This window comes from Pleurodeles waltl, chromosome 2_2, assembly GCF_031143425.1.
Source record: "Pleurodeles waltl isolate 20211129_DDA chromosome 2_2, aPleWal1.hap1.20221129, whole genome shotgun sequence".
NCBI classification, from domain to species: Eukaryota; Metazoa; Chordata; class Amphibia; order Caudata; family Salamandridae; genus Pleurodeles; species Pleurodeles waltl.
In genome coordinates, this window is record NC_090439.1 from 1,072,893,665 (window position 1) to 1,072,906,990 (window position 13,326).

Genomic DNA, 13,326 nt, shown 5'->3' on the forward strand with positions numbered 1-13,326 from the left:
AGTGCTCTGGGAGGGCAAGCGCAGACGTTAGTTGGAGAGTTAAAGAAGGAGCGGCGTCTTCAATATGAGGAGATGGTGGAACGAGATTCTTAAACTAGAGGCAGAGACACTAGCCGGGGGATCTATAGAGCCACACCACTGTCATAAGCTGTTACTTCAACAGCAGGAGCTGAGGGACCTAGCAGATAATAAAGCACGCGCACACACTTTGGCCACACAGCAGCGTTTATATGACGTAGGGGATAAAGTGAACAGCTGTTGGCCCGATTGGAAAGAAGAGACCATGGCAGGAACTGGGTTGCTGAGATAAGGGATGAGGCAGGTGGGTGACATACCACAGGGGACACCATTGCCGAGGCCTTTGCTGCCTGCTATGAACCAGTTTATTCCTCTGTGACGGCCCACACATATGAGAATTGTATGGAACTTCTTTGACACCTTCGGCTGGTGAAGCTCCGTGCAGAAGACAGGGAGAAGCTGGACCAGGACATAACTGTAGAGGAGGTACAAGGGGCAATCATGGAGACATGGTCAGGGAAGGCAGTGGGCCCTAATGGTCTACCGGTAGAGCTATACAAGTGCAAGGCAAATATTGTAGTGCTGCATATGTTGGCGATGTTTCAGGCAGCTGGAGTGGAGGGTGCATTGTCTGTGGATCAAAGAATAGCAACCATTGTAGTAATACACAAAGATGGTAAGCCAAGCACTGAGTGTGCTTCATACAGACCCATATCGCTGTTAAACCTCGAGGTTAAGGTATTTGCTGAAATTCTGGTAAATAGGCTTCAGCCAGTAATGAGCTACCTGATCCATTGTGACCAAACAGGTTTCATGCTGCACAGGAACACTAGACTGAATCTGAGGCGCCTGTATGGGATTTTGCATGCAACAGGTGCCCCGGGGGCGGACAAAGTGGCATTACTAGCACTTGATGTGAAAATGGCCTTTGATAGTATCAAATTGACATATCTTTGTGCAGTCCCAACTAAAATGTGCTTTGGCCCTCAATTATGTGCATGGATCCAGCTGTTTTACAGTGACCCACAAGGGCGTGTGAGGGTCAACAGGGTGACATCCCACTCTTTTGCCTTACACAGGGGCACAAGACAGGGCTGTCCTCTGTCCCTGTGGTTGTTTGCCCTGGCACTGGAGCAGCTGGCCACCTGGGTGTGGCAGGACCCTCTTGTGTGGGGTATTCCAGAAGGGGGATGCTGGGAGGCTACAATATCCCTGTATGCCGACGATGTCCTCCTATATGCCACTAAACCCCGTTGTTCCATAGATAGATTGCTACACGTCTTCCATTTCTTTGGGACATACTCTGGATTCCAAATAAACTTGGAGAAATCTAGAGTTCACCCACTAACTGGAGGTGAATTGAGCATGCCGGAGAGATGTGTAGCTCCGTTGGTAGTGGAGCGATTCTCCTATTTGGGAATATATGTAACAAGAAGTCCTGAGGAATTTCACAGACGGAACCTATATTCACAACTTGATCACCTCCACGAAGATGTATCACACTGGCGGAGACTACCACTTTCGTTGGTGGTCCGAGCTGCCCTTTTTAAGATGATGTCCCTACCCCGCCTACTATATGTGCTCCAGAACACACTGTTTAAAGTACCGACAACCTTTTTTGCCCATGTCAGTAGGGAATTACCTACTCTTCTGTGGGTAGCCCCCGCATAGCTCTGGGTAAGCTACAGAGAGGGTGTTCGAGGGGGGTCTAGCGGTACCAAACATCCAAGCATATTACTGGGCGACTCAGCTGGTCCCGGTGAATGAATGGGTATTTGCTGACAGGGAAGAACCTGCCTACAGGGTGGACCGAGCGGCCATGGGAGAGGGAGGGCACCTCTCAGTGCTCTATACTAAAAAAACAAAAAAAAACAGAGAGGGCCTGCTTCTATGTCACACGGAGACGGTGGTAAGAACAAGGAGGGAGGCAACCAAATTCTTACGATGGGAAGGTTAATAGACATGGCTCCTCTCTTGACTAACGACCAACTCAGTGAACTCCGCAGCTTAAAGGGCTCTGCCGCTGTGGCCTAATAGGAATTGACCATCTGGAGAACTGGGGAGCTGGTCTCTCTCAAGGACCTGCGACAGGAATATACAATGGGGCGTCTGTTGATTTCCAGTACCTTCAACTGAGACACGCACTAAAGAAGGATGTACCGGTAGGCGACCATCTTCCGTAATCGTCTCCGCTGTCAGAGCCGATGCCGGAGACGGCAATCTCCCAGACCTTTAAAAAAAAAACTTGTGAATACCCTGGACCTTCTCTGCGGGAGGCTTGGGAGGGTGAACTAGGAATAATAGAAGAGGAGGACTGGCAAGAGAACCTCCAGAGCCTGAGAGAGGTGGCAATCCGTGCTCATTTTCGCTTAATACAACTCGGAATCCTTCACAGATCATATTACTCCAGATCTCTTCTACATCGCATTGGCCGCAGTGAGTCTGCATTGTGTAAGAGGGGATGTGGCATGGATGGCTCATTCTTTCATATCGTGTGGAGCTGCCTGGCCATACGGGAATTCTGGCAGTGAGTGGTCCGCATTGTCCCGGGTGACGGGCCTTGCAGTTCCCCTGGAGGCCAGATGGCTAGTACTTCACATAGCTGGTAAAGAACGGTAGCCGCGATATCCGAGGTTGTGGCTAATGCTAGCTGCAGGAGTGGCCTATATAGCGAGAACATGGGGAGTGGCCAAGCCTCCAGAGATACATGGCTGGTAAAATAACAACTGCCAGAACGGGTGATTTATCTGAGCTGCGGATGCCCCCCGAAATATAACAAAATCTGGCAGGACTATAGAAGCAGGTAATGTAATGGGGCTGAAGGGGAGGACTAGATGGGCAGTAGCATGAACCTACTATCTTTAACTGCATTTGTGGGGTAATTAATATACTGTGCATTGTAGACTTGTGGGGCTGACTACGTCCCGATCGAGTATACTGTGTTGATGATACATTGATAATTGCAATGTAGATATGAGAACCAAGCTTGATCCTCTGCAAAGACTTGTTTGATAATTGCTATGTAGTGAGCAGCTGTTTAGACCAATAAAAATAAGTTTTGTTTTTTAAGTCTTAATAATAACCAGTTCAAGTAATAAAATGGTACATGAATAGTATGTGTGATTATGATTGTAGCAGTTGCATCTGTTTATACAAACGGTGAAATCTTCGACTGTGTGAACATTTGCTTGCAAGGGTGTTCCACTTGTAGTGAATGGCTGCTGATGCAGTATTTAGATAAGGCAGTATTTCATAGCAGTTGTAGACAGTCAGTTCCACATAGTACACTGCATCCTGTTTACAGTCATAGCCCGAGTGCTATCAAAGTAGGTGTGCAAGTTGTTTTTCTTCAAAGAAGTCTCTGGAGTCACGAGGGAAAGTGACTTCTCTCGGTGATAGTATGCATGGACATTGACTCCATTGTTAGATTGTTTTCTTTCTGCCATCTGGTTCGGATGTGTTCTTAGGTGCTCCGGCTCGAGGCCGTTTCTTTGGGCCCCATTTCTTTATATTTACGCCTCTATTTCCATCAGTATTGTTCTCGATCACGTTTCCTATCTCGCCCATCGATAATAAAGAAAACAGAAACTCGTCGATTCGACGTGCTTCACTTGTGGCCTTCGGGCCCAGCCCTTTCGGGCTTTTTTTTTCTTATCCCATTCGTCTCCAACTACGATGAGCAGCTAATGGAACAGACTCATTCCAATTTTGCCCTCTCTGACACGCGATGTACCCTCATACTGACCTCCACCAGGTCTGTAACCTGTGCCTGTCTCCCAACCATGATGAGGAGAACTGCAAAGCCTGTCTAATCCAATGGAAAAAGACGATGCAGGATCCCACAACATCTCGGAAAGAGATGCTGGGGTCAAGGAGACCCATGACATCTTCGGGCTCCATGACACAGAACAGGAGGAAGAACTGCACAAGTACCTTGGCAGCAGTCACATTTGGAGTTACAACAAGATCTTCCTTCAGGGCATCGCACAGCAAGTACTAATGCCCCTGTCCAGCCTACAAAAAGGCTATCTGTTTCGACCGAACCGGCCACCACTGCCTTCGGAACATGTTAGACACTGACCATCTGCTAAGGATGCCCTGCCCACGGGCTCGGCACCGAAAGCCATGTCGAAAACATACCTCTGCTATTTTGAACCAACTAGTCTTGGTGCCGCTATGTCCACCTTCCCATTCGGCACAGAGCGTTTCCACTGCTGCTACTTCAGCTCTGACCACCTTGATCCCAATTACCTCGGCACTGAAACAAGTCATCTTCCGTTCTGAAACATACCATCTTGGCACCGGAACCAATATTAGAAACTATGGCTGAAAAAATTGACCTGAAACAAAAGATTTGTTTTCAACCTTTTACGGGATGTATTCTGACAAAAGCAACGCACGTGGCGCCTAGCCCATCTCAGCACCAATTATTTTTCGAAGAGGCAACTGAAATATTATGGCGATTATGTTACTTGCCCTGTAAGCATTTGTTTGTGGCATATAGTGCTGTAGATTCACATGCGCCCACCGGCCTCCCTGGACACCTGTGGTCATTGCAGTATCCTATTCAATCACGTACCTATGCATGGACATCTCTTTACTATCATTCTCCCACTCCATTCTCACCTGACTGCAGGAAAACAATCTAACAATTGTGTCGATGCCCAGGAGCACTATTGCCGAGATGAGGCGTCACTTTACCTAATGACGTGAGAGACTTCTTGGAAGAAACCCAACTTGCGCACATCCGGAACCAACACCAGATTGCAGCAGTATGCATAGCATGTGAATCTACAGCACTATGAACAGATGCTTACAGGGTAGGTAACATAATCCATTCATGTCGTCAGCTGCAAGAGTGTTTCTTTAAAGGTTGTTTTACAATATTTGTATTAATTTCAGCAGTAAATAATTTGTGTATGTTAAAAACAAACATGGGAGGATTGCAATATCTTTCTTTTTATGAATGTTAGCAGTCCTTTTTATCTCAATTAATTTTAATCTGCAGCTATAAACCTGGGCCACTGCAGCAATACCCTAATGATGTTTATATTTACAGGTACCAGAGACCACATACTGAAAACAAGTAAGGAGGGGCGCGTAATGCAAAGAGTGAGCATTGCAGATGATCTGAAGGACATGGCCAGTCCCTTACAATTTTTGCAGCTCTTCCCAGAGGTATTGTTTATCATTTTAACTTCTCAAACATCACTATGACAGGCAGAACATTTTTATTGTCTGTTGAATCTGTCTGGAAGCAGTATGGTAATGTTTGCTATGTTCACCTGTGTTCCAGAAGGGACAGCTGTGGATAGCCTCTACAGGGAGCAGCAGTAATGTCTACATTTGGGATGCAAAGGATCTCACCAAGCCACCAAAAGCCATCCAGCTACCAGACTGTACAGAAATTAGCTGTATGATAAAAGTGAAAAGTCAGGTAAGAGAGATGCATCTACAGTATGTTCGTCTTGCCTCCTCTTGAATCTCTGAGCTTATGTTTTCTCATCCAATGAAAGTAATGCTTGTCATTGAGATTGAATCTTGCACTTGATTCTAAAAACTCACATGTAACTAACCATTTTGGTATTTCCCAGTGGAGCATTTCAGACTGGATTGTGATGTCCTTAGTGGATGTACTGCATGGGAGTTTAATTGTAGTGATTCTCTCCCAATAAGATTGTTTTTGCAGACATTGCCTTTCTCATTATTGTACATTCATGAACTTTTGTCCATCTTCACATCTGTTATGGAAATTTTAACCAGCAATCGTGTTTTTTTCCTTAGTTTCACAAAGCTGGTTCACTGCTTTCCTCGCCTTAAGTTCATTCAAGTTTCCTCTATGTATAGTTTTAGATTTTCCTTAACTAATACGGATTTAAAAATGGTGTACAAAACGTTTAAAACAATGGAAATGAACAACGTTACACAGAAAATAAAACCAGCACTTGCTTAAAGCCTCAAATTCAATCTCCACGTTGACCAAGGAAAGCTCAGTGCCCAGATTTCGATTTACAACTTTTCAGCAACTAAAATGTTTTTTCTTTCGGCGTGCTCTCGTTTTTTTATTCCTCTAAGTGTTTGCACAACACAAGTTTTTCTTTCATATTTTATTTGTCTAAATTGGGTCTCATTGCACAACAGTAAGAAATACGTGTCTCTAAAACTGACAGTCACAAGCCCTACCTTTAGCTTGTACTATAGCTGCATCGATAAAATAATTTTGACTGCATCAAATGAAAACTCTCAGGGAGTCCCCAAATGTAATGTTGGTCTGCAAAATCTATTGTTGCCAGAAGAAAAGGGCAGCCATGCCAAGCTTCAGACCATTCAGTGGGCATACTTCGCATACATCAGAGGAGAATGTCCTTATGTCCAAAGTAAATTTGCCCCTTTAATCCTTGTAAGACATTGGGGTGTTGTTTGACTGGTTTGTAAACCCTAGCCAGGCAACAACCACAGTCCTTGTAAGGGTGAGGCACAACTAACCCTAAATTAACCTATTAACCCATTAAGGCTATGGCAGAAATAGTCATAGTCTTGGTAAAGTTGAATGCAAATGGTGTATATGGGTGTGCACCTCAAAAGCAGGTAAGCAAATTTAAAGGATAAAATTGCTAATTGTTTGTTTCAGCTAACAATGTTGGATACCCTCTTCTTGGACTTTATGAAGCTTGTACTGGTAGTTTTGAGCCAAGGGGTTTCAAATGAGAGCCTTCTGCACAGTGCACAGAGCTTTGTAGAATAAAAATAAGTGGCAAATTCTCCCTGTGTCAACCAAAGAGAATGCACTTCTCAGCCTCGCAATTTTTAGGAGAAATAGGGAGGGCCTTTTCAGTGAAAGCAACAAAGATTTAGGTTGTCCTCCCACACAGATACTTTTTTTTTGCTCCTCAGTTAAACACCTTAATTTTCTATATTAACTTAGAGAGTTATGAGTCATGTGAAAACCATTACTTTATTTTTGTTCATTGTATTTCATAGATTTGTAAAGCGCACGAATACTCCACAAAAAGGGTGTTCTGGCACTAGCCTAAATTCAGCCCTCTTATTGTAGGAGGCTGGACTGGCTTGTAGTGAGTACCAAGGGGTACTTACACCTTGCACCAGGCCCAGTTATCCCTTATTAGTGTATAGGGTGTCTAGCAGCATAGGCTGATAGAAAATGGTAGCTTAGCAGAGCAGCTTAGGCTGAACTAGGAGACGAGTGAAGCTCCTACAGTATCACTAGTGTCATATGCACAATATCATAAGAAAACACAATACACAGATATACTAAAAATAAAGGTACTTTATTTTTATGGCAATATGCCAAAAGTATCTCAGTGAGTACCCTCAGTATGAGGATAGCAAATATACACAAGATATATGTACACAATACCAAAATATGCAGTAATAGTATTAGAAAACAGTGCAAACAATGTATAGTTACAATAGGATGCAATGGGGACACATAGGGATAGGGGCAACACAAACCATATACTCCAAAAGTGGAATGCGAACCACGAATGGACCCCAAACCTATGTGACCTTGTAGAGGGTCGCTGGGACTGTAAGAAAACAGTTAGGGTTAGAAAAATAGCCCACCCCAAGACCCTGAAAAGTGAGTGCAAAGTGCACTAAAGTTCCCCAAAGGACATAGAAGTCGTGATAGGGGAATTCTGCAGGAAAGACACAAATCAGCAATGCAACAACGATGGATTTCCAAACGAGGGTACCTGTGGAACAAGGGGACCAAGTCCAAAAGTCACAAGCAAGTCGGAGATGGGCAGATGCCCAGGAAATGCCAGCTGTGGGTGCAAAGAAGCTGCTACTGGACAGTAGAAGCTGAAGATTCTGCAGGAACGACAAGGGCTAGGAACTTCCCCTTTGGAGGACGGATCCCTCACGCCGTGGAGAGTCGCGCAGAAGTGTTTTCCTGAAGAAAGACCGCCAACAAGCCTTGCTAGCTGCAAATCGTGCGGTTAGGGTTTTTGGATGCTGCTGTGGCCCAGGAGGGACCAGGATGTCGCCAATTGCGTCTGGGGACAGAGGGGGTGTCGAGCAAGACAAGGAGCCCTCTCAGAAGCAGGCAGCACCCGCAGAAGTGCCGGAACAGGCTCTACGAAGTGGAGTGAAACAGTGCTCACCCAAAGTTGCACAAAGGAGTCCCACGCCGCCGGAGGACAACTTAGGAGGTCGTGCAATGCAGGTTAGAGTGCCGTGGACCCAGGCTGGACTGTGCACAAAGGATTTCCGCCGGAAGTGCACGGAGGCCAGAGTAGCTGCAAAAGTCGCGGTTCCCAGCAATGCAGTCTGGCGTGGGGAGGCAAGGACTTACCTCCACCAAACTTGGACTGAAGAGTCACTGGACTGTGGGAGTCACTTGGACAGAGTTGCTGGATTCAAGGGACCTCGCTCGTCGTGCTGAGAGGAGACCCAGGGTACCGGTGATGCAGTTCTTTGGTGCCTGCGGTTGCAGGGGGACGATTCCGTCGACCCACGGGAGATTTCTTCGGAGCTTCTAGTGCAGAGAGGAGGCAGACTACCCCCACAGCATGCACCACCAGGAAAGCAGTCGAGAAGGCGGCAGGATCAGCGTTACAGAGTTGCAGTAGTCGTCTTTGCTACTTTGTTGCAGTTTTGCAGGCTTCCAGCGCAGTCAGCAGTCGATTCCTTGGCAGAAGGTGAAGAGAGAGATGCAGAGGAACTTGGATGAGCTCTTGCATTCGTTATCTAAGGAACCCCCAAAGACAGAGACCCTAAATAGCCAGAAAAGAGGGTTTGGCTACTTAGGAGAGAGGATAGGCTAGCAACACCTGAAGGAGCCTATCAGAAGGAGTCTCTGACGTCACCTGCTGGCACTGGCCACTCAGAGCAGTCCAGTGTGCCAGCAACACCTCTGTTTCCAAGATGGCAGAGGTCTGGAGCACACTGGAGGAGCTCTGGGCACCTCCCAGGGGAGTGGTCACTCCCCTTTCCTTTGTCCAGTTTCGCGCCAGAGCAGGGCTGAGGGGTCCCTGAACCGGTGTAGACTGGCTTATGCAGAAATGGGCACCATCTGTGCCCATGAAAGCATTTCCAGAGGCTGGGGGAGGCTACTCCTCCCCAGCCCTAACACCATTTTCCAAAGGGAGAGGGTGTAACACCCTCTCTCTGAGGAAGTCCTTTGTTCTGCCTTCCTGGGCCAGGCCTGGCTGGACCCCAGGAGGGCAGAAACCTGTCTGAGGGGTTGTCAGCTGCAGTGAAACCCCGGGAAAGGCAGTTTGGCAGTGCCAGGGTCTGTGCTAGAGACCCGTGGGATCATGGGATTGTGCCAACTATGCCAGGATGGTATAGAGGGGGCAATTCCATGATCATAGACATGTTACATGGCTATATTCGGAGTTACCATTGTGAAGCTACATATAGGTAGCGACCTATATGTAGTGCACACGTGTAATGGTGTCCCCGCACTCACAAAGTCCTTGGAATTGGCCCTGAACAATGTGGGGGCACCTTGGCTAGTGCCAGGGTGCCCACACACTAAGTAACTTAGCACCCAACCTTTACCAGGTGAAGGTTAGACATATAGGTGACTTATAAGTTACTTAAGTGCAGTGTAAAATGGCTGTGAAATAACGTGGACGTTATTTCACTCTGGCTGCAGTGGCAGGCCTGTGTAAGAATTGTCAGAGCTCCCTATGGGTGGCAAAAGAAATGCTGCAGCCCATAGGGATCTCCTGGAACCCCAATACCCTGGGTACCTCAGTACCATATACTAGGGAATTATAAGGGTGTTCCAGTATGCCAATGTAAATTGGTAAAATTGGTCATTAGCCTGTTAGTGACAATTTGAAAGAAATGAGAGAGCATAACCACTGAGGTTCTGATTAGCTGAGCCTCAGTGAGACAGTTAGGCATCACAAAGGGAACACATACCTATAGGTCACAAACTTATGAGCACTGGGGTCCTGACTAGCAGGGTCCCAGAGACACATAACAAACATACTGAAAACATAGGGTTTTCACTATGAGCACTGGGCCCTGGCTAGCAGGATCCCAGTGAGACAGTGAAAACACCCTGACATACACTCACAAACAGGCTAAAAGTGGGGGTAACAAGGCTAGAAAGAGGCTACTTTCTCACACTTATTAAGTGATTTGAAAAAGCCTAGTGCACTGGCATCTCAAACAATGTGTCTTTAGGCTTTTGTGGAAACTGAAGAGGTTAGTGGTAAACCCCAAGAGCAGAGGTAAGGAATTCTAGGCTTTGGATTACAGAGAAGGCTCCGCCACCCAGAGGCCTAGCAAAGGTGTACCGTACAAAAAGGTTGCACAGGTAGCAGGGAGAGGCTCTATAAAGAACTTTATGATGAAGACACAAAGCTTTGAAAAGGCATTCTTTGTGAGTAGGTAGTGAAGGATGTCAGGTGAGTTGAGATCTGAGAAATATGCCACCTGTGGCATTCTGTATGTGCTGTTGTCTATCAGTAAAGGAGCCTGAGAGGCTGAAGCAAAAAGTTACAATAGTCTACGCATTTCAAAATCAAGGCTTGAACAGTTGTCTTTCTATAACTGGCTGAAAGAATAAGAATACTCCTAATGACAAATCATAAAGAAGGAGATAGTTTTGTTCCATAAATTAAATATTAGCATCAAAAATAACCCTAAACGTTTACACAAAGGATGCACAGGTTGAATGGAAAGGAATTGGTCTTCAAAGATCAGTACCTCTGCCTTGTCAGTGTTCTGTCTCAGAGTTGGTATGTATGCAGTTTGTCACCATGCTCCCACCCTCTGAAGTTGGCTTGATGTACATTTTTGTTTCCTGTTTCCATCTAGGCACACATTGAACTGAGTATCATCTGTGTAAGCATAAAACTTGTCAAAGGAGCAAATCAAGGCAGCTGAAGAGGCTGCATAGCCGGGTGCGGTGGTGGTCAATGTCAAACCCTGTCGCACCTTACAAAAGATGGTTTTGAAAGCTGGACGGAACAGGTTTAGTGCAACCACATAATAGTGATCTTTCTAAAAGGATACAAGCTGGCTAGATCTTTTTCTTCTAAGGTGGCAAGATGTTTAACAAGATTGGTATGTCACCCATGATAAATGCTGCTGTGGGTCCAAAAGCACCAGTGCAGCAGCACCTCCTTTATCCAAGTGTTAATAAGGAATATTGTTGCCAGCTGTTACCAGGCCACTTTTTGTGCTAAATGAAGGTAAAAAAACAACCAAATTGGAAGATTCTACAAATTCAGAAGGGTAAAAGAATGGAATATAGTCTGGCGTCTTCACAGAGAGCAGAAGCAAGATAGGCCTGTAGTTTCATATTAAGATCAGCTGTTGATTTAATAAGTAGGGAGTTACCAGTGCTTTTATTTAAGAGAAAGGTACCATTCCAAGAATAAAAGAGAATATAGAGACCTGTAAGAAAAGGTTAGAGGCTGAACACAAACATCTTGTCATCCTTCATAGCACACAGGCCAAGTGAGGACCCAGGGAAATCAGATTGACCTAGAACGGACCAAGTCTTATGATACAGGACAGAAGGAAGAAAATGAAAGAGCTGAATCTGCACTGCTTTTTGGTTCATAGTAGTTTGAGTTGGTTAGACATTGGAGCGTTTGAAAAGGTGTTTAAAATCTTGTAAATTTACATTGGAAAAAGTCACATATTGATTGAGATGGAGTAACTAGTAACTTGTTGATGGAGGAGCTAAGCTGATGAAGATGGGGAGCGACTCCTCCAGCTTCCCACCCAAGGTCAGTCGACTCTGTGCCGCTCAAGGTCCTGTTTGTGTAGGAGGTCCCGGAACTGTTCGCAGTGCCCCTCCCTTACATTCCTTGTCGCACTCAGTCATCAGGGAAGCAGGCTAAGTCCCACAAGCAAAAGAAGTCAAAGAAATCTGAACACTCTTATTTCCTTGCGTCCGTTGAAGTAATTCGATGCATCAGCACTCCAGGCCCCTTGAGTTGACAGCCAGATCCTGAGTCTGCTCTGCACTTCCCCTATTTTTCCAGAGCAACCCCCAGCCATTTAAAGGAATAAAGGATTTTATGAGGCTGTGTGCCTCATCTTTGGATGGCCCGGCTCCTCCGAAGCGCCTTTGGGCCCCACAGGCACGGGGTGGCCTCTACTTGGACCTCGCCGTCAGGTTTGCCCTCAGCGGCAGTAGGGACCCAAGGATCCCTTGCTGTATCCAGAAATGAGTCACTGGTGAGACTGAGATTTTCCTCAGTGTCCTCTCCAGTGCAGACGCCGTCAAGGACCCTAGGCATTCACCATCACCATCAGCATTCCCGACTCCAACATGAAGATGGATACAAGTTGTCTGACCTTGCATCAGGCACCGATCGAAGACATCCTTCCTGGAACCCAGTGCCTTATTTGATGAATAGGCCTGGTGAGGGAGATGTTTGAGAGGAGTCTATGGACCCCTATGGAAGAGACCCAGTTGAGGAGGACATCCGGTTAGAGTACCTGGGTGCGAGGCCAGTTGGTTGGACACCTCACCTGACACTGGCCTGATTCTCATCCCCCTCCCCCATCCCACTGTTGCAATGGAAGAGGGACCCTCTTTTTCAGTGGTGGTGCTCAGGGCGGCTGAGGTCCTGGACCTGGACCATGACCTACCCTCAGTGGCAGTTAAGATTAAGGTCTTGACAGAGGTGCTTCAGCCAGGAGTCACCCACTCAGAACTCTTACTCCCATTCAATGAATGCCTCCCATTCAATGAAAGCCTTTCCTCCTGAGCGGTGAATCCAGGATTTATAGGTTATGATACCGATGTTTCAGCCTCTATCTTGGATTTCAATAAGACTGGCTCTGAGGCTGTTGGGCCTAATGGCCTTCTGCGTTCTGCTGGTGACACATGCCTGCTACCATATGCAGGTGTGCAGTAGGACCTGAAGGTCCAGTGGGCACAGCATCAGGGGAATCTCTCCAACATTGCCCAGACCTGGGAGGGAACTGTAATGGTGGGTATCAAACTGCAATCGAGTCAGTGGCAGACCCCTCTCCCTTTCTCAACCAGATTCAATGATAGTGACAGATGCCTTACTCTTGGGCTGGGGTGACCATCCGGGAGAGGTGGGGATCAGAGAAATCTGGTTTCCGGCGGAGTCCAAACTTCACATAAACCTGTTGGCGCTTCGGATGAGTTTCTTGGTGTTAAAAGCCTTTATTTCTTTGATCACGGGAAGGCTGGTGCAGGTGTTTACGGACAATACTACTGCCATGTGCTGCAACAAACAGGGCTAGGTAGGGTTGTGGATACTTTGTCAAGAGGCCCTGCATCTCTGGACATGGCTGTAACGGCATTTCCCTTGTGCCTCAACATCTGGCAGGCTC

The 13,326-nt window shown here is 46.5% G+C and overlaps 1 protein-coding gene across 1 annotated transcript in view; it reads left to right on the forward strand.

The window, feature by feature from the left end:
• The window catches only part of DENND3 (DENN domain containing 3), a 372,298-nt gene that overhangs the window by 350,575 nt on the left and 8,397 nt on the right, over window positions 1-13,326 (forward strand). Inside the window, exons 21-22 of the mRNA XM_069220830.1 lie at window positions 5,078-5,196; window positions 5,315-5,455. Coding sequence (XP_069076931.1) covers window positions 5,078-5,196; window positions 5,315-5,455 — 260 coding nt within the window. The remainder of the gene's footprint in view (window positions 1-5,077; window positions 5,197-5,314; window positions 5,456-13,326) is intronic.